The sequence below is a fragment of the Pyrgilauda ruficollis genome, unplaced genomic scaffold (assembly GCF_017590135.1).
Source record: "Pyrgilauda ruficollis isolate IOZ18807 unplaced genomic scaffold, ASM1759013v1 scaffold15, whole genome shotgun sequence".
Classification (NCBI taxonomy): domain Eukaryota; kingdom Metazoa; phylum Chordata; class Aves; order Passeriformes; family Passeridae; genus Pyrgilauda; species Pyrgilauda ruficollis.
Window position 1 is genome coordinate 15,194,881 of NW_024513654.1, and position 21,277 is coordinate 15,216,157.

General features: G+C 37.3%; 1 protein-coding gene across 3 annotated transcripts in view; it reads left to right on the top strand.

Annotated features, from left to right (window-relative positions):
• Window positions 1–21,072, top strand: part of BTAF1 (B-TFIID TATA-box binding protein associated factor 1) — a 43,218-nt gene extending 22,146 nt beyond the window's left edge. For all 3 annotated transcript variants that reach the window (XM_041461516.1, XM_041461517.1, XM_041461519.1), the window contains 28 exons: window positions 31–207; window positions 734–874; window positions 991–1,115; window positions 2,276–2,396; window positions 2,473–2,577; window positions 2,799–2,948; window positions 3,536–3,678; window positions 3,844–4,018; window positions 4,493–4,696; window positions 5,584–6,010; window positions 7,030–7,220; window positions 8,146–8,299; window positions 8,390–8,499; window positions 9,788–9,989; window positions 10,398–10,546; window positions 12,902–13,054; window positions 13,544–13,665; window positions 13,869–14,036; window positions 14,222–14,299; window positions 14,380–14,509; window positions 15,165–15,306; window positions 15,470–15,600; window positions 16,056–16,181; window positions 16,909–17,061; window positions 17,634–17,845; window positions 18,005–18,164; window positions 18,741–18,911; window positions 19,150–21,072. In XM_041461516.1, the coding sequence (XP_041317450.1) occupies window positions 31–207; window positions 734–874; window positions 991–1,115; window positions 2,276–2,396; window positions 2,473–2,577; window positions 2,799–2,948; window positions 3,536–3,678; window positions 3,844–4,018; window positions 4,493–4,696; window positions 5,584–6,010; window positions 7,030–7,220; window positions 8,146–8,299; window positions 8,390–8,499; window positions 9,788–9,989; window positions 10,398–10,546; window positions 12,902–13,054; window positions 13,544–13,665; window positions 13,869–14,036; window positions 14,222–14,299; window positions 14,380–14,509; window positions 15,165–15,306; window positions 15,470–15,600; window positions 16,056–16,181; window positions 16,909–17,061; window positions 17,634–17,845; window positions 18,005–18,164; window positions 18,741–18,911; window positions 19,150–19,296 (4,467 nt within the window). In that variant the 3' untranslated portion in view covers window positions 19,297–21,072. The remainder of the gene's footprint in view (window positions 1–30; window positions 208–733; window positions 875–990; window positions 1,116–2,275; window positions 2,397–2,472; window positions 2,578–2,798; window positions 2,949–3,535; window positions 3,679–3,843; window positions 4,019–4,492; window positions 4,697–5,583; window positions 6,011–7,029; window positions 7,221–8,145; window positions 8,300–8,389; window positions 8,500–9,787; window positions 9,990–10,397; window positions 10,547–12,901; window positions 13,055–13,543; window positions 13,666–13,868; window positions 14,037–14,221; window positions 14,300–14,379; window positions 14,510–15,164; window positions 15,307–15,469; window positions 15,601–16,055; window positions 16,182–16,908; window positions 17,062–17,633; window positions 17,846–18,004; window positions 18,165–18,740; window positions 18,912–19,149) is intronic.
• Window positions 21,073–21,277: the final 205 nt, after the last annotated feature.

Below are 21,277 nucleotides of genomic sequence, written 5' to 3' on the forward strand. Positions count from 1 at the left end.
GTATCTGTTTTATTGTTTACTTTTTCCTAGGTAGTGGCACCAGTACGCGAGACTTGTGCTCAGACTTTGGGAGTAGTATTGAAACACATGAATGAAACTGGTGTTCATAAAACTGTGGATGTTCTCCTGAAGCTGCTTACACAGGAGCAGTGGGAAGTGAGACATGGTGGTCTCTTAGGAATAAAGTATGCTTTGGCAGTACGTCAGGTAATAACCCTCATGACAAATTGTTGAGAGCATGGGATCAAAAATCTCTGCTCAAAGTAGAGGATGTGGATGAACAGTGACTAGGTGTGATAAAGCAAATTTGCTTGCAGTGCAGTCCTGTGGGTTGAGATGTGTGACTGCACTTCTATATCCATGCTGCAAGTATATAGTTAGTGCAAGCTGTGCTTGCAGAAAACATTAGAAATAAGAGGATATGCCTGCCTGGTCTTGGTGATACTCTCATAGGTAACAGAACAGAGTCTTACAAGAAGTTTAAGCTATCTGTGGTGGTATTCTGCAGACACTGAGCTTTCTTTATACCAAAACTGAGCTGATTTACAGTTTATTAAATGTATAACCTGTGTTTGATTTCATGAATGGTAACTTAAAATACTTAGATTACAATGTTGGACTTGTACCATCCCTTTGAAACAATTAGGTTCATTCACACACACAGAGTGCATCTTATTTGATTGTATCTTTATAAGCTTTTTCAGTTTAAAAATGCTTTTGGTCTTTTTGACAGGACATGATCAACACTTTATTGCCTAAAGTGTTGCCTGCAATAATTGAAGGTCTGCAAGATCTGGATGATGATGTCCGAGCTGTTGCTGCAGCATCTTTAGTACCAGTAGTGGAAAGCCTGGTCCAACTTCAATCTCAGAAGGTGACTGAACTGTTTCTAAGTTTACTTTTGGTCTAAATGAAGAAAATAATATTTAGAGGCAGCACTGGTTTAGTTGATTTTTTAAAATTATAATCCTCCTCTGCTTATTTGTGTAGGTGCCTTTTATCCTTAATACCTTGTGGGATGCACTTCTGGAGTTGGATGACTTGACAGCTTCCACAAACAGTATCATGATCCTCCTTTCATCCCTTCTGACTTACCCTCAGGTCCGCAAATGCAGGTAACTTTTCAATTGCTTTTGCTTCAGTATTACAGGTCTGAGTGTCCGCTTACTGTCAGATTGGAATTATCAGTTTCTTTCAAATCATGTACCAAGGAGATTATTAATTTAACTCAGTATTTTATTTCTACTCTGGTTTTTCCATGAAGTGGGGGTTACAACAGTGGTTCTGTTTTGATTACGTTAGTGAAATGCAACAGAGGAATGAAGAAGTGTATTAGACGTGGTTTATATGTGACTTTTTTCCCTGTCTCTGTGCATTTATCTTGGGTGTTTTAGTACAGGCTATTTGCTCTACTCACATGGTGGTCCTGCCCACAAACATCTTGTTTGTTAACAAGGAACAGACAAACTCCAAACGAGACCAAACTGTGTATATTGAAACACGTTTATAAGCCTGTAGAATTTTGCTATTGGAACAGTTCTGAAATTCACATCAGTGAATTTGTGTTTGTAGCTTATTTCACAGTAATTCTGTGGCTGGTTGACAACCCTGCCTAGTTGCTATCTCCTTGGGACTCTGACAAATTAAAGGAACTGCACCTTAGTATGGTAAATTTTTCATAGTAAACTCACAGTATCTGCATTTAAGGTAGATACTCTACACATTTGATTTTTCTCATCCTATATGATTAGCACTGTTGAAGCTGGTGGTTGCCCAAATCTAAAATAAAGAATGAAGTTTTGTTACTAATTCAGTCTTTAATTCGGCATGTACTGCTTGCATCAACTGGTGTGCCAGTTGCATCAGTTGATATGCCAGTTCATGCAAAAAAGATGCAAGCTTGTTTTAAATTATTTGTAAAGTCATAACTGCCCAACAGCAACTTCAGAACAGGAACAGCCCCTCCTTTTTTCTAAACAGTTGAACAAAGCCTAATCTGTGGAAAAAACATCGTAAAAATACATGCTTAAATTGACTAGTTCTCTGTACCAGTTTTAAAAACCCTTCCTGGAAAAGGATACCAACTCAAACTATTTTAAATGTGTAAGCTGTAGTAATTTAATACTTCACTTAAAATCCCCAAGTATATGCAATACTTTCTTTTCTTAAAGCTTTTTTTTTTTTTGATAAAATGAGAATAAACAAAATTAACTTAGCTCTGTGTGTATGTATGTTTTTATCCCTGACACTGCCTCTACCTCTCCCTCTCCTGTAGTATTCAGCAATCCCTGACAGTTTTGGTCCCACGTGTGTGGCCATTCTTGCATCACACTATCTCTTCTGTGCGAAAAGCAGCACTGGAAACATTGTTTACACTGTTGTCTACCCAAGACCAGGTAAGAATTAGAGTTCTGAATGTCTTACCATGATGCATATTGGAATATACTTGGTCATATGATATCTTTGTTTCAGAGTTCTTCAACATGGCTGACTCCAATTCTGCAAGACATGTTGAGGCACATATTTCAGTTTTGTATCTTAGAAAGCAACCAAGAAATTCTGGATCTTATTCACAAGGTATTTGCATGACTTACTCCTGGATATAGTGCTTGTGTATCCCACTCTTTCAAATCCTCTGTACTTTTGTGCAGATGAAGAATAGTGTGCTAATGTTAAATACTTTGATGCTTTACTGTAGAGCAAATGAGAGAGTGTTCCTTCAGTTTCTCAGCATGTGTATGATCTTATGTAGACCTGGTACAAATTTGTCATGATTTCTACTGTGGTTCTTTCCCAAGGTGTGGCTGGAACTGTTAAACAAGGCATCTGTGCAGTATGTTGTTGCAGCTGCTTGTCCATGGATGGGAGCCTGGCTCTGCCTAATGATGCAGCCATCTCATTTGCCCATTGACTTAAACATGTTGCTAGAAGTAAAAACAAGGTCCAAAGTAAGTGAAATGTGGTCTCACTGACTGTTCTGAGGAAAGCAGGAAATTGCTTAGCTGTATATAAAACATTTTCTAAGTGTGTTAGAGGGGAGTGGTGGTGCCTTTCTATAGTTCTAAATGTAAACTGGCTTACAAGCCTCAATTCTGTAGAGCAAAAGGGTTCTTGTCAGGTTATCCATAAAGAATTAAGTTCTGCTGTGTAGTATTCTCCACATGGATACTTGATAAAGTCTTTATTTACATGGTTCTAAAGCCATCTGTTTGCAGGTTAAATCCAAAAGCATTGTGTTATTTCTGAAAAGATGCTGAGAGAGGTTTCCTTTTTCCTCTGTGTGTTTATCAGCTGTATGTCAAGTACTAACCTTAATATTATAGTGAAGGAATGTAGCATACATTTAATTGGATTACAGAATGCTGTTAGTGGAGAGATGATTTACAAGTATTGATTGCTTTAAGAAATCTGTTACCCAAGAAGTGTTCTGTCTTAGTCCAACTTTTTCATGATGCGGTGATCATTTGTATTGTTATGGAATATGAATTCCTCTTTTCATTACAAACACACTTTCAACCTTTCCTTTATTCCACAGGAAAAAGCAGGTGCTAAACTGCGTCAAGGTCAAACCCAGAACAAGGAAGTGATTCAGGAATACATTGCTGGGGCAGACAGCATTGCAGAAGATGCAGCAACCAGGGATTACGTTGTCATGCGTGCTCGGATGATGGCAGCAAAGTCAGTTTACTGGAAATGTGAAAAAAATACTTAAAAGCAATGTATTTTTTCATAATATGTAGTGGTTTTGCTAAAATCTAATTAGCGTTTTCGCATCTTCATTTTAAATAATTGATTGCGGAGTAATTATAGCATTGAAGTGACTGTTCTTTTTCGTCTTGTCAGGTTGCTGGGAGCACTTTGTTGCTGCATTTGTGACCCAGGTGTAAATACTGTTACTCAAGAAATAAAGCCAGCTGAATCATTAGCTCAGCTACTGCTCTTCCACTTGAATTCTAAATCTGCCTTGCAGAGGATTAGTGTTGCGTTAGTAATCTGTGAGTGGGCAGCCTTGCAAAAGGTAGGATGTTTCTGCAGCAAAAATATATTTTACTTACTATCTCAATCTACTGCTCGTTGTGTGGTACTTACCTACTGAAATCTTATTTCAAGCTAAGCTAAAATGGTATTTATACATCTTAATACCAAAATCTTGATTGTTAGACAGTGGAGGAATTCAAGACTCAGTAGATAAATGCCAGCTGTCAGAACTATGAATCAGTAAATATGTTCACATTTTTCTAGAAATAAATCTATTCGCAAGATGCCTTTATCTAAGGTCAGTGATTCCTTTTAAAATTACTGTCTTTTATCTATTCGCTATCATTTCTATTGGCAGACTTTTTGTTCATAATCCTTTATCTTTAATATTCTGGGTTGTGTATGTTAATAGTCCCTCTGCAAACTGGATTTTTGTAGCTAGATTGAGCTGCCCAAGACTGAACAAAAGAAATTGTGATTATTCAGAAATGCAAATTTTGTTTTTCTGTTACAGGAGTGTACAACTGTGGCTATTTGTGTTCAGCCTCGTTTACTTGGGGTCCTTTCTGAGCATCTCTATTATGATGAAATTGCTGTTCCTTTTACACGAATGCAAAACGAATGTAAACAACTCATCTCATTGCTAGCTGATTCACACATCGACATTGGAAACAGAGTAAACTGCAGTGTATTTACAATAGATCAAGCTAATGAGCTGGTAAGTAGAGGCATGCCTGCCTTTCCTCCAAATCTGTTCTTGTCTTGAAATACACCTTCAGCATAATTATTACATAGACAGTAACTTGCAGAAATAATGTTGTGGCCTTTGCATATCTCATGAAAAAGAACGTGTAAAGATTCTTACTGTTTCCCCTGAGGTGTGTTTACAGTCTGACAAAACTCAAATGCAATGCAAAATACATACTCAATGGGAGAATAAAACAGTGTTCTGATCCCAGGTGTGGATTCACTATTGAAATCTACACACAAGAAAAGAAAGCAGGCTTCAAAACCATTGTCAGAAGACTTGTAAATAGACTGTGTAAATTCTAGACCTTCTCCTCCCTTGCCCGTGACCTTTTAATCAGCTTTTAATCTTTCTCCAGTGAAAGATTTAAGCAACAATAGTCAACCATTTGTGAGTGGGGAAGGATATGGAAGGTTCTGCAACTACTTTGTTGTGCTTTTTTCTTAGATTTTTATCCCAGTCACTTTCCTCAAAAGAAAATCAGCTGAGAAACATCTTGTTCGTGCACAGGACCTTGCACATTCTTTCTGGATTGTTGTAGTCACATTCTGCTTTGCTAATGTCACATGCTTAAATATTTCCAGAATATCTGGACAGAACTGGCAGATATGGGAAAATCTAAATTTGCAGGAGTACATAAACTGCTAATTTAGCAGTAGCTCTGGGAATGTAGACTTTAAATGTCTGTGATATACCTGATTTTATCTTTGATCTGCAGTTCAGGATTCCCAGAAATACATTTTGGAGCATGGAGATGGTGGTATGTGGTCAACTGACTCATGTTGTGCCATGAGGATATCCTGTTTTATAGTCAATGAAACAGATTTGTAATTCCTTTTTTTTTTCCTTTCTCTTAGGTTACTTCTGTTTTCAATGAGGTGACATCATCCTTTACTTTGAATCCTAAAGTTCTGCAACAGTTGGACAGTAAAAGGCAGCAAGTCCAAATGACAGTTACAGAAACAAATCAGGAATGGCAAGTGTTGCATCTGCGAGTCCATACCTTTGCTGCATGTGCAGTTGTGAACTTGCAGCAACTTCCAGAAAAACTAAATCCTGTTATAAAACCCTTAATGGAAGCTATCAAAAAAGAAGAGAATACACTCATACAGAACTATGTGGCTTCATGTATAGCAAAGTTACTTCAGCAGTGTACAACAAGGTCTCCTTGTCCCAACTCAAAGATTATAAAAAATCTCTGCAACTCCCTGTGTGTGGATCCACATCTTACCCCACTGGCAGCATGTCCTGCACAGCCTCAGAGTAGCCATGAAAACTCAAAAGGTATGACATCTAAGACTGCCAGGATTCCTAATATGTCAGTGCTTATTTCTGAGCTGTTGAAATGAGTATTTGAATGAGGGTTGTTTTCACTGATTTTTAAAATGCCAGCATCTGAGTATTTATTAATAGTGATTTCATTTAGATATTTTAAACTGTGTGCAACTAATGGGTATTGTTTTATATCTGTATATATCTATAAAATACTTTAATTCCAATTTCCAGGTATGGATTCTTATTTGGTCAATATCTAGTTCTGATCACGTTTCACTTACAGATGTTATTGAGTAAAAATGGAAATCAAAGCAGCCTGTCAAAAATGTGTGACTTGTGTTACATTCCATGGGCTAATTATAAGATAAAAAGATGAGGACAGTGTTCAAAATTAATAAAATAATCCTATGCATGCGATGGTCATGGATTTTTTAAATGGCTGTCCATTATGGAAAATGTATGGATTGAATGAACAACCCAGATTAACCCAATTAAGACCTTAATACTCTCAAACATTCTAACCTCCTTTAAGGTTTGACTATTGTATGTTTTACTCTTTCTTAATGAATGTGTCCTCCTTTATCTCAGAGTAGAATAACATTCATATCTGATTGAAAATTAAGCTCTCTAGTATAAATGGAAGCATCAACAAATGCAAAGATACTGATGGCATCTTTTATTGTATCATGATAGAAGTATTCTATCTGTTCTATTCTATTCTGTTTTAAAAGACACAGAACATAGATTAGTTGGAACTTTAGAACATAATGTGTTCACAGGTTACATACATGTTACCTCTGCTTCTTCCTGAATTATAATTTCTGGCAGTTTGCACACTTCTCATTCAGAGTCTGTAATGTGGTCCTAGCACAGTAGCTGTTTGTAGAAGCTCCATGGTCCTCAAGGGTGGAAAAAACTATGGGTTTTTTAAAGCACAATCAGCAGATGACTTGTAGGTAGCTCTCACTTCCCCCTATGTGTTAAACTGCAGCTTAAGTTGTTGTCAGCTGTTCTCCCTTTTCTTTTAGGGCCCAACTCTGATAAAGATGGGATGCAGCACACAGTTACTAAGCACAGGGGAATAATTACACTGTACAGACATCAGAAAGCTGCTTTTGCCATCACAAGTCGGCGAGGTCCTACTCCAAAAGCTCCAAAAGCCCCTATTGCAGATCTCCCCACAGGCAGCAGTGGAAGCATTCCTACAGAACTTGATGAGGTACATTTCAAAAGCTTGAATTTGCAACTTCACATCCACCCCTCCTTTCCACTTTGAATTCACTGGAGTTGATACCATTGTAAGTAGGGATGGCAGAGGTTTTGCATCACAAAACAGGTGATGCAAAGTGATGCAAGCAGCTTATGTTTGATGTTTTAAATGTTTGTCATTAAGAACATTTATAACTCCTGAAATGTTGTATTTACTATAGAGTATGAATATAAGTTCATGCAGATGGATTTCCACAATGGGTGGAACAAACACAGGAGGACACGAACTGTCCCCATGTTAGTGTTGGTCCATCTCAATGCCTGGTGGATGCCTCTGAAGCATTAAAACCAGCAATTGAACTATGATTGTGTCAAACAGCATGTCTGTGTGACTTCCATACCTGATGTCCTAAACTCTTCCCTTTTATTAATTTCAAACTTCAGCATGTTTTAATAAGATTCTAGGCAGGACTGTAAACTCCTAAACAGTGTTGTGGATTTTGTTCTTAATTACTAGTGGTTTTTATTAATTCTGCTTGCCAAAGAGGAGTGGGAAGAAGAGAGGGAGATAAATAACAAATCAAGTATTGTAAATTTTCTAGTAAGTACTGTTCTTGGTATCACTGTATTGGCCATATCTGAAGTTCTGGAACTGGAACCACTTTGAACTGTCTTGTTGAAATGGACCAGTACCAGCAAAGACCAAATCTCAAATTTATAGACCTTAAATAATTGACTAGGAAAGATTTTAGGTTTTTTAATATGTGTATAAAGAATAAAGTAATTAACTTGGGAAAAAATCTATTGGTGAATGTGTTGTAGGTAGGTATAAACACCATCAGAATTGAATGCCTATGTAATGAGAGGTCACCCTTGACAATAATTGTTAGTAAATGTATCTCACCTTGCTCTTTTGTTGAATTGTTTAATCCTAGGCTCAGAAACCTTATGTTGTACAGAGAAGAGGAGCTGAATTTGCCTTATCTACTATAGCTAAACATTTTGGTGCTGAAATGGCAACAGGATTGCCACATCTCTGGGATGCTATGGTTGGTTCGTTAAGGAACAACATTCACATAAATAATTTTGGTAATTACACTTCTGATTTAAGCTGGGACGGGTGGCAAGCCAGAGTCAGCGTGTCAGTCTTAAACTGAGCACCTTTTCTGTTTTTACTAGACCGAAAGGCATTACTGGAAAAAGGAGATGCTCCTGCCCAGGAGCTGGTGAATTCCTTGCAGGTTTTTGAAACAACAGCAGCTTCGATGGACACTCAGCTACATCCTCTGGTAATCGGCTTTTGCATGAAACACTTCAGTCTCCTTATTGCTAGTGTTTAAGTCTTTATTTTTCTGTTTTAGATGCTTTTCTGATTTTGCTCAAATAATGTTTTAGTCACTCACTAAGCCTGCTGTTCTCCACGGCCTCTGTCCTAGTCTTGATAAACTGAAGACATAGCCTCCAGCATTAAAATGTGCCATTTTAAAGCTGTTTTTTCCCCCCTGTGTTCTGTAGGATGTTAAATTGTCATTTATGCAGGTTGTAGAATAAACCACAAAAGCAAACAGCTACATAAAAGTTAAGCCTTGGCCTACCCTTTTTTGGACGAGATCCCAAAGAGGATTTTGTCCGATGTTTGAGTTATGATAATACTTGTTGTTGTGTTACATTGGAATCAGCATCTCTGCTCTGCTTTATTCTAACTCTTTATTTCCTAAACCTGGAGAACAGACTGGTAATATGATATCTTCTGTTTGTTATGAAAGTACAGATAAAAATGTGGTTATGCAGCACTGTGTGGCTGAGTGAAAGACTTTTTTAATACATGCATTTTATATATAGGTACACATAAATGTGGTATGTAGTTAATGTGTAGATTGGTTTTGGTGATGCTAATACTGTATGCAGTTTAAAAAAAAAACTTGTAGAAAGTCAAAGAGGCTGAACTTGGTTCATCAAAGCTAGTATTTAGGGACTTTCACACTAGGAAAAACCTGACCATCTGTTTAGGTATCTGATACAAAAGTATATCTGCACTGATTAAAAGGAAGACACATACACATACCAGACATAGATGTATACCCTGCTGGGGAGATGCAGATTTCCTTCTGGGTGTCCTCCTTGTCACACAGAATTATTGAGACTCCCAACATGAGTAATTAATCTGCCTAAACACAACGGGAATGAGTCTAGGACAAATTTGCTAGCTGGAATTCTTAAATCTATGTATCTGTATTTAAGAAAAAATTCTTTATTCTTTAATAAAAAATTCTGGGTATTTAGTACTATATTTTCAGTGTGAAATATTTCCTTGCTAACTAACGGCTTCATCAATTTTGATTTTGACTGATAGGCTGAATATTTTGTTACTCTGAATTTTATCTGTATTGGGGCGTAATACATGTTCAAATTGTCTTGTCTTCTGAAATAATTTTTTAGTTTAAACAATTATGTCTTGCAAAGGAGCCATTTTAAGCATTCTTAAATGACTTTAAAAGACTCTGTAATTCAAAAAATCTCTAATTTTTTTATAATTCATATGAACCTTTAATCCCCACACCTTTTTCTTTTGTTCAGTTAATACAGCATTTGCCTCATCTTTACATGTGCCTTCAACATCCCAGCACTGCTGTGAGACACATGGCTTCCCGTTGTGTGGGTGTCATGAGCAAAATAGCAACCATGGAAACAATGAATATCTTCCTAGAGAAAGTTCTGCCGTGGCTGGGAGCAATAGATGACAACACCAAACAAGAGGGTGCAATTGAAGCACTTGCATGTATCCTTGCTTGGGTATTCAAAAATGCAGAAACTTCTTTGCTGTTGTTTCATTTGGGTGAACAAACATGGTTGCCTGCAAAAATGGGAGGAGGAATGAAATCAAATATTAAGCTGCTTTTTCTTCTGTGGAAAGAAACAGAAGAAAGTTTTATTTCCATTGCCCTTATTTTATCTGCCAAGTGACGTTTTGGTGGAGGTAATTCAGCTTTTCAAACTAAGCACTTTGCTGACTAAATGTAATTGGGTAGATCAGACTTCCCTGCTTCTGCATTGCTTTGTTACTAGAAATTTCATTCACCTGAGTGTAACAATTAATGACTCTTTCTTACTGTGTGAAATCTCATGGGTGTGTATTTGTCAGACAAACCTGAACTGTTAAAAACTATTTCCTTAATAGCCACTCCAGGTGTAATGGAGCAGCTGGATGTTGGTATTGTCCCATACATTGTTCTTTTAGTGGTTCCAGTTCTGGGTAGAATGAGTGATCAGACAAACAGTGTACGTTTTATGGCCACTCAGTGCTTTGCCACGCTGATTAGACTGATGCCTCTTGAGGTAAGCTTGAGCTGTGAGTATATGGATATGTGAACTGTCCTGTGTCCACTCTCACCAGCTGCAAAGTCCAGGCTTCTGGCATATTAAATGCTGAATGAGTAACTGGTTTTATAGGTGTTGAGTCCATGTCAGATTATAGAAGATGTGCCCTTTAAAATGAGCAAAATTGGACCCTGTGCTAGCAATTTTCTAATTTAATGTTAAAATAAAATTTCTCTTTATAAGAAGCTCATGTTAGCTGTATATGCAAAATTAAACGGTAGATTCATTAATTTTGTGTGTAATGCTGCTTTTCTTAGTTTGGGTTTGAAAGTTTTAGGCATTCTGTGTGCACTGTCCTTAGGTATGTGTGTTGCTGAGTATGTTGTCAAGAGAAATGCAAGAAAGCAATACTGGTTTAAAAGCAAAATCAAAAATAACAATAATAGAAATAGTGTGGGGGTAAGTAGGGTCACTTATTACTAGTTCCTAAAATCAAAAAACCACCTACATATTTAGGCAAAATATTGTATAGTATGATGCAGTAGTGTTTAATCAGTACAGATCTGCTTCAGTCTTTCATTCCTGCTACAACTTGCATACCTCAGACAACTTCTGATGTTGTGCATCAAGGACTACAATGCTTCTAAGTAACTTAATGTGACCACCAGATGGTAATAGTAGGCAGTTTAGAATTTCCACAGCAATAATGAAAAGCAATTGCTAGCTTAGTGCATTTTTTATAATTTCACTTTTTAATTTAGCATAATAGAACCTCAGAATCTGATAACTAGTGAACTGCCTTAACAGGAGCACATTTACTTTGTGTGCTTACACTGAGATGTTCAACAAGTTGAAAGTGAGCAAATAACTTAATTTCTAGCATGTTCATTGCAGTGCCACTTGCACCAGGGCTCTTCTTCATATGCAGTCCTGTGAAATACATGCAGCTTAGGACTTGGAGAAGGGTTAAAGCTATTCTAATAAAGTTTAGTGAGCATCTCTTAAAGCATACTGTACTTGTTTTATTAATTGCATGCATATGCATGATCACTTCATATTACTTTTGCATAGTTATGGAAGAAGTGCCTTCACATTTCTCCTTCTGGTTAAGTTCAATATCAGATATTGAACTATATTAAATATGTAAGCATAGACTGAAGCAGATTAATAGTGAGAGAAAATGCTTGTATTGTCATGGAACAGTATTTCATTTAACAATAAATAAATAGCATTAAGTGAGTTGGGGCAACTTAACTATGCTGTATTTCCTGCATCTTTATGCTCCAATTGATTATTCTTGCGACCATAAAAATGAAAGTATAACTGAGAGAAGGACTGTAAGATAAATGTTCAACTTGATCAAACTTGTATTGATAAACAAGTCTGTTGCAAGTTGACAACATATTAGAACCAAATTACCTGCCATAGTGTTCATACTGCAGGTAGGCCCTTCTAAAAGGGTTAGAGTGTAGGCAGAGCATTGAAAAAGGAGGCTGCTGTCTCTGTATGTGTGTACTTAAATATCACATGGGGCAGTACTAACATCCCCCCTCCTTACTGACCACATACATGGTGGAAGGTTTTTTTGGTAAAGGTTTTTTTTGTTAGCCAGGAGCCCTCTGTAGGTGATTAGTAAGATGGGTTTTGAAGTAAAGCTGACAAAAAATGGAAGAGGCCCAGAAAAATGGGGTGACAGATGTGATGGTGGGCAAATGGCAGTGCCTCTGCTGCTGCTGTATGTTATTGGCAAGCAAGAGTGAACAAATTTGGCCCCCAGATGCCTTCTTTGGGCTTCTGGCCTGGTATGAGGAGTACCTAACAAGTAAAGGTCTGCTGTTACAAACCTAGAGGGGTTGAGGTTTTTTTTTTTCTCCCAGCAGTTTCCAACTGCTTGAATTCATCCTGCGGGTTTCACTATCACTTTAGATCTAATTTTGCTGAGTGGGAGAAAAATCTATCAAACGTTGGATGGTAGCTTGTGGCTCAAGAGGAGTGGGTGTCATAGGATTCTCTAGCCAGCCAGATAAACCCTCTGATTAGAGGTAGAATAGCTCAGTCTCTGTAGACTCTTAGCAGCATGACCAGAGTTTTCCATCTCTTGTGTAATTTTTATCAGTCTTTTCAATGTGTCCTTTTGGGGCAGGATTTGTCTTGCACCTTACAACCCTGCATGTGTTGACCTGTAAGTAATCAGACAAGTATAGCTAAATATAGTATTTAAATTCTGAGTTTAGAACCATACAGTTGAGAAGACTGCGGATCTTTACTGTGTGTTTCAAATGTCTTGAGTAGTATGAGGTTTAAGTTCTTCTCTTCTGTGTGGCAGTTAAATCCTATAGCCTTTACATGACTGCTTTAAAAATGTTACCCTAGGCTGGTATACCAGACCCACCAAACATGTCTGAAGAATTAATCAGAATGAAGGCTAAAGAACGTCACTTTCTGGAACAATTACTGGATGGAAAAAAACTGGAAAACTATGAAATTCCAGTACCAATCAAAGCAGAGCTCAGAAAATACCAGCAGGTAACAGCTTATACTTTTCTTTTTAAAGTCCCAGTCTGATATTGTTTCATGGGATAGTAGGAGTTGTTCAGATACATTTTTCTTGTGGATTTTTTGAGTGTTTGGTTTCAGTTGTGTCATGTGTGTCTTGGACTCAGGGTAAGGAAGAATAAATAAAGTAATGCATGCTTCTTATACTGTTTCTGGTGGGTTTTTTTCCCCTTTCTGGGTTTTGTCTTTTTTCTGGGAATGACCAGTGGGCTGTGCCTTGCTGACACTGACTGTGGCAGCCCACCACTGCAAAGCCAGGCCTCACTGTACCATTTGGGTGTTTGTTTTTCCTTTAATTCCCCCTGCTTTTAGTGAGTGGGCTGTAGTGGATGCATTTGTAGTGGGAAACCAGCTCCTAGTTTGATGGGGCTGGGTCATGGAATATATGGATGTGTGAACTGAAGCTCAACTAGCAAAAAGCCAGGTTTTACTTGAGGCACTCTCCTTTTCTGATTTCAGGATGGAGTGAACTGGCTTGCATTTCTCAATAAATACAAACTTCATGGAATTCTTTGTGATGACATGGGCTTAGGAAAAACTTTACAATCCATTTGCATTCTCGCAGGTGATCATTGCCTCAGGTAAGCTTAAACAAATCACATTCTGTCTTAGACTTTAATGATAGGTCTTGTGTGGTAATGAATCTTGACATAGTCCTGGGCAGCTGTGACTGTAGGTGGCTGTGCTTGGATAGGGGGGTTTGGACCAGGTCTCCACAGGTCCCTTCCCACTTCAACTCTTCCGTGAAAAACAATTTTTTAAACTGTATTTTATACTCTTCAAGGGCTCAGGAATATGCAAGAACAAAACTGGTGGACAGTGTTCCTCTTCCCTCCTTGGTGGTGTGTCCTCCTACACTCACAGGACACTGGGTGGATGAAGTGGGCAAATTTTGCTCAAAAGAATATCTTAATCCACTGCACTATACAGGACCTCCTACTGAAAGAGCAAGGTAACCCATCTTGCATTTATAACTGGTTTAGAGTAAAATATCGCACAAGGAATTTTTCAATTTACTTTACCACTACTGCTGAAGCATAGTCTGTGGGCATGGGAATATTTGTGGTGGTATTTTTAAAGGCTGAAATAATAATGTCTAAGGTACACTTCGATTAACTCCTCATTTTTTTTCTTAAGATTGCAACACCAGGTGAAAAGACACAATCTCATAGTGGCTTCATATGATGTTGTAAGAAATGACATCGACTTCTTCAGGTAAGAATTGGCTTGTTTTCTGAGGTTTTTAATAGCTTAGAATTTTAAATGCTACTTAAGTCTGTGTTCTTCTTTTCTAGAAATATTAAGTTTAATTACTGCATTCTTGATGAAGGCCATGTAATAAAAAATGGAAAAACAAAGCTGTCAAAAGCAGTAAAACAGCTGACTGCTAATTACAGGATAATTCTTTCTGGGACACCAATCCAGGTAACTGATTTTCTGTTTTGGATGAATAGTAGAAAACAAACAAGATGGGTCTATCTTGCACTCAGTTTTATTGTACCTTTTAACAATCATCTTGTTCAAAGTATACATTGTAAAACAGCTTTTCATTTCTAAATGCTCAAAACAACATCTTTTCACTTTCCTGGTATACCTGTGTGTAGGGGAATGAATGCAAGTTTTGTGTTATTAATGGGGTTCAAAAGTTGGCAGCAAGACTTTCTCTACCACTTCCTCTTTAAGTGTCAGGCAAGGAAGAGACCTGTTTCCCTATGCCTCAAGTAAAATTAGCAGGAAACTCAATCCTAAGATCTCCAGATTTTGAGCTTTGTCCGAATGACTTGGCTGTGCAGTATCTGTCTCGCCCAGGACTAAGACCACTGGGTTTTGTTAACCAGGAAGACTCTGGGTGTGGCTTAAGGCACTGGACACAGTGGGAAGTCCATTTATAGATTCAAGTGCATGCAGAGGTATTTCTGTTACTCAGATGGATGAAAGAGCAATCAAGCTCCAGGAGCTTGGGACTGGGTTGTAGTGTGAAGTTTGTAGGGTTTTAAATATGTATGGAAATATTTTCTGATACCTTGCAACAACTTACTACTTACGAAAATAATTTATCAAATGTTTCTTTTATGTTCAGAACAATGTCTTAGAGTTGTGGTCGTTGTTTGACTTCCTAATGCCAGGATTCTTGGGCACTGAACGCCAGTTTGCAGCTCGTTATGGCAAACCAATCCTGGCCAGCAGAGATGCCCGAAGCTCCAGTCGAGAACAAGAGGCTGGTAAGGATGAAATGTTTAATCTTTGTGGTTTTGTTTTAGCCCTTCAAATGAGAACTGCTAATGAAAAGAAGTGTGGTTATTTCTAACATGAGAGATTGAGGGGGAGCTGAATGTTTTGAAAAATGTTTTCCTTCTAAAACACTGGTGCTGTTGCCCTCACTAGGAGTGCTTGCAATGGAAGCTCTGCACCGCCAAGTCCTGCCATTCCTGCTAAGGAGAATGAAAGAGGATGTGCTGCAAGATCTTCCACCCAAAATTATTCAAGATTATTACTGTATTCTCAGTCCTCTACAGGTATGCTTAAAAAGTGGCTGAAAGATTATTTTTCAGCACAGTTAAGACCACAAAGGTATGACTTCTGTATTCCTGTGTCAATCTGATATCAGCTCTAACGTTCTCTGGATGTGCTAAAAAGAATTTTTTAGTATGTGTTTAAAACACCAATTCCAGTCCTGTAGTAATAGAGTATTTCTAGAGCTTAATTTTGGGCATTGTTCAGGAACAACATGTAGGCATCTGCAGACTGTTTTTCAATAATACTTTCCAAGTTGAAAGAAAATAAATGGCAAGAGATTCTGTTGTTTATCTTCTGTTTATCTTCTTGTTATCTTCTGTTGCATATGAAATAGCTTTTTTGATGTATGATAATTCTGAATTTTAACTTGAAACTCAACTTTAAATAGGACTGTCTTCTGTCAGAAAAAACACACCCATGTCTCTTTCTCATACTTGTCTTGTCTGGTCTGCAGGTTCAGCTTTACGAAGATTTTGCCAAGTCTCGTGCCAAATGTGATATTGATGAAACAGTTTCTTCAATTTCATTGAATGAAGAAACTGAAAAACCAAAGCTTAAATCTACAGGTCATGTATTTCAGGTACGGATTTTTTCAGTAATTTTTATTACCTAGTACGTACATTGTTGATAACTGTATTTATAGATTTAGTAAAAAATTAAAATCAAAATACTAAACTTAGACATTTGTGGTCATATGATCTAAGTAGACTATTTATGGCTGGAATGTGAAGTATAGCTGTTATGTTTAAATTATGGGTTTGTGTCTTATGAAGCATAACACTACCTCATTTTTAATGTGACCTCCTCAGTTGGTGTACAGCTATTTTGTGGATCTTGTAAAAACTGAGAGCAAAACCTCAGAATGAGGGAAGTAATTCTGACTGTATCAGCTCTTACACTTCAACATTAAGATTCTAAAACATGGACAAAACGTTTCCTTAAGATCTGAATTTATGAAGGTTCATGATCTTATAGAATTGAAGATTAACTCTTGGTTAATGGGAAACAATTATTCTCAAACTTCTGCCACAGCCATTTCCTCTATTGCAGACACAGGTGAAAGTGTGGGAAATGGTCATCCTTGCATTTTTCCTGAAAGAAGGGACCAAGATCACAATGAGTGTAACGGTGTTTGGATACAATTTGAAATTAAGGTTTTTAAATGTGCAACTTTGAAAATACACCATAAAGTCCAGATTGTGGAATGCAGCAGAGCCCTGTACTTACAGTTAATTCTGTTAGTCCTTTTTCTATAACTGTGTTCTTGCTTATTATTTCTTTGAACTTCATTTCTTAAATAATTAAAGGCATTGCAGTACTTACGGAAGCTCTGCAACCATCCAGCATTAGTGCTCACAACCCAGCATCCAGAATACAAGAGAATTACAGAGCAACTTGCAGCTCAGAATTCATCCCTTCGAGACATCCAACATGCACCTAAGCTGTCTGCTTTGAAACAAGTGAGTTGTGCCTTAAATTCCCCTAATGTCTCTACTGCTGTTACAGTTTAGGATGTTTTATTTAAGATTTCATCAATATGGAAAATCTTTTTAATAAAATTAAGTAGTAAATGAAAAAGAATGCAAGGGTGTTTCAGGGATATGCCCTATTTTCTCCGATAATTTAAGAGGGAGGGGGAAACACAATCTTCATGGAGATGATGTTTATATGTTGGCATATGAAAAACTTCTATTTTATTCTTGTCCCTCTTGTTGCAGAATTATTTCATTTTTATTACACAGGAGGCTTCTTCCTTGCTAAAGTTAGATTGCATTACCATAGCTTTACTTACAATAGAATTTAAGTAAGTAAAGAAAGTGGGGTTTTTTTGTTTTTTAATGACTCTTAAGCTTTTCATAGTTTGACAGGGAAGCCAAACTTTGCCTTCTTGCCATTTAAGTGACTGTCATTTCCATACTTCCTTCTGCAGTTTGCTTCCCTAATTTCTACATTTGAAAATCAATGAATGTCAATATTTTCATGAGCTCTACAGTCATTTTAATGACACACTTTAATGTTCTTTTACTTAAAGCTGCTGCTAGACTGTGGTTTGGGGAATGGTGGATCTTCAGAAAGTGGTACAGAAGCAGTTGTGGCCCAGCACAGAGTGCTTATCTTCTGTCAGCTGAAGAGTATGCTGGATATAGTGGAGCATGATCTTCTCAGACCTCAGTTACCTTCAGTTACGTACCTGCGACTTGATGGCAGCATTCCTGCTGGGCAGAGACATTCCATTGTTTCCCGGTATGTGTTACCCCCTCATAACCAGTGTGAGGCCAACTTTGAAGAACTGTATTATTTATATGGTGCAAAATTGGGTTTTTGTCTGCCTCAAAGTAGATGAGATTCATAAATTCTTTATTTAAATGGAACTTACCATGCTTAACTTTTTCTTGTGTGCAGGTTTAATAATGACCCGTCTATAGATGTTCTTTTGCTCACCACTCATGTTGGTGGACTGGGACTTAACTTGACAGGGGCTGACACAGTTGTGTTTGTGGAACATGACTGGAACCCGATGAGAGACCTGCAAGCCATGGATCGGGCACATCGCATTGGGCAGGTGAAAACCTCTTTATTTCCCATAAGGGTGGCTTTTCTCATGCTGAACTTGCTTGAGAGAGTTTGTAATATATAACAAAGTGACATCTGTAGGTTTCTACCAAGCTTCCATTCATACTGATTTCTTGCAAATATGCCAGCTGCTGAAGTGCATACTGCCCCCATCTTGATAAGTTTTCTCTTCTGTACTTCCTGAGCTGCTGGGGAGAGGCCAGACAAGAATCACCCTTTGGTGGAAGAAGAGATGACTGAGGACTGAGCCAAGGAACTGAAGGGACAGGCCACAGGGTTGTCCTTCTCTGGTGCAAGTTCGGGCAAGAATGACTGCTCGTAGTCTTCCCCTATAGCTGTAAAAATCAGTGAATTCTTCCAGAGTACAGGGGCAACTGAAGATGCTTCTTCTATGTAGTGGCACAGTCTTGTGCTTTCCATCTAATGTCTGTCAGACTGAGTAGAGTTACTGAAGGGTAGCTCCAAGCCAAACTGCTTCCAGACTGTCCATGATAAACACCAAAAGCTTATGCTTTCCTGAACACCTAAGATACTTTTTAGCTAAGTGTGTTTTTTTTTATTTCAGAAACGTGTTGTTAATGTATATCGCCTGATAACCAGAGGAACTCTGGAAGAGAAGATCATGGGTCTTCAGAAGTTCAAAATGAATATTGCAAATACAGTGATCAGCCAAGAAAATGCAAGCCTACAGAGCATGGGAACAGAGCAGCTTCTTGATCTGTTCACTCTTGACAAGGTAAAGAAAGTTTTACAAATACCTACCAAAAATAGTCAGCTTAGGGAAAAGCTTTGCTTTGAAATGTAAAATTTAATCACACGAACACTTTAAGTTGGACTGATGAATAGTAGACAGCTCTCTGAACAACAGGAGGAAGTGATACTTCCCCAGAAGAATTATCAGACTTGAAGAACTTATTAGATTCTTGAAAACATTATTCTGTATATTAACAGGATTTTTTTTTTCTTTTGTGAAGGATGGCAAAACTGAAAAAGCAGATACCTCTACCTCTTCTGGGAAAGCATCAATGAAATCAGTACTCGAAAACCTTGGAGAACTATGGGATCAAGAGCAGTATGACACTGAATACAGTCTTGAAAACTTTATGCATTCATTAAAGTAACCACCACATATTTGTAATACAACTGCTGCTAGTTCACATACTTTTCTGCTGATATTCAGCAAACTTCAAAGCATATAGAGTGAACCTTTAGCTTAATGTGTAAATAGACTTACTGAAAGAAGAATCTTCAAAAGACTGGCATGAAGTAGTGTCAGCTGTTTCACTGGGAAGTTATTCTGTCTTAAACGTTTGCACTGTATAAAAACTTTAAATGTAAACTTTGTGAGGTGGTTCAAATTTTACTTGTTCTGAACAGCTGCAAATTCTTACTTGGTAGATGAATTAAAACAAAGCAGGTTTTTACATCTGTTAACAAGTGTGACTTGTGTTTGCAGTTAAGTCCACCATTATTTCTTTCTGTATCTATTATAGTTTTGTACAGTTGTTTCAGTGAGTACTTCAGGCTGTTCAGTGTACATTTTTCTTTTAAACACAAGTTGCTTTTATGGTATATTTAAAAAGCAGTTTTCAACATAAGCTTTCATTCAGATCATTTCAGGAGTTACATCACCAGAGGCAAAGCCTAGAAGCCTTGAAAGTATTGAAAAATGGAATGGCACTAGGCCTGTGCACCCACCTTTGTATATTGTCTATATATATATATATCATGCTCTTCAGTCTTTTGACACCATCTTGTGAGAACAGCTGACTTGAACTTTTTAATGTAATGAGCTCTATTAAATACAGGTAATGGCCTATTTGATGCCATGTTTGCATCCTGTTAGCAGGGGTGTACTTTTTTAATTTATCTATAAGGCTAAAATATAGCCACTTTGAGAGATGCATGTATTCCATATGTTTCAATCCTATATATTTTTTGTAACTAAAAGAAGAAATTAAATAAACAGACAGACATTTTCCAGAAGTAGATTTTACACTGTCTAGGATTCTAAAATCCATGCTAAAAGTGACTGTGTACTAAACCAATGCATGATTTAAAGCTTCTTAAAGGAATAGGGAGGACTTTTTTTCTTTAGAAGATATACACAGAAATGCCTACATTCAGTTTGAGGTAATTGAATAGTTAAAGTTGTGTAACAAAGATAGTAGAAGACATTAATAGCAGTGAGTGAGAATAATACGGCTGTATGTTATGCAGCCTTTTATAAAAAAGGGAGGCAGTATAAAAGTGTGTTTCTAGATGTGCATATGTACCAGTATATGCACTTTTTATAAATATTAAGTTATCTATAACTTACAGCAGTTGTCTGAAGACATAGAATATATGTATAAATATAAAACCTAAGGTTTATAGCTTGCTGTGTGCTTAAGCATCAGAGCGTAAAAACCACCAGAGACCTCAACTATTGTAAAATAAGATTGTTTTAAAACTATATAAATCAAGACAGTTCTATAGCATTGGTGAAGAATTAATGTCACATTTCAGTAGTTATGAACTGCCAGATTGTAACTAAATTAGCATTCCATGAAAATAAAACAAACTGGGAATATATAAGTTGCATGTTGGGTTTGTCCATGTTTAGTTTTGTTTCTGTAGGGAAGACTTATCTGGCTGTATAAAAAACCTAATGCTTTTGGAAATTACAGCTAGATTATGAGTATTATATTGGTTTAATTTCTACCTTCAGACTATTTCTGTTGTGCTTTCAGCTGATCCAAGCAGGGGAGACAAGATGGGGCTTGGTGGTGTTTGCAGAGAAGTTACAATGCTGGAATAATGCGTACTTGAAGATAGATAACTTGGTGCAGTAATTTGGTGATAGTGCCTAGAAATAACAAGATATTTGAATAAAGAAACTTCTTTAGTGGTAAAAATTGCATATGTTTTTCTTCAAGAGTTTTATTAGGTGCAGTGGTAAGAAACTCTCTGGGTCCTGTTGGAAAAGAAATAGCCTAGGACTTTTTAAAGCCAGTTATTTATCACATTGTGGTTGCTATGGAACCATAATAATTTTAGCGATGGCTCTCTTGGATATCACATCAAGAAGACTCCTGCACCTGAAAAACAGAGGAAGGCAGA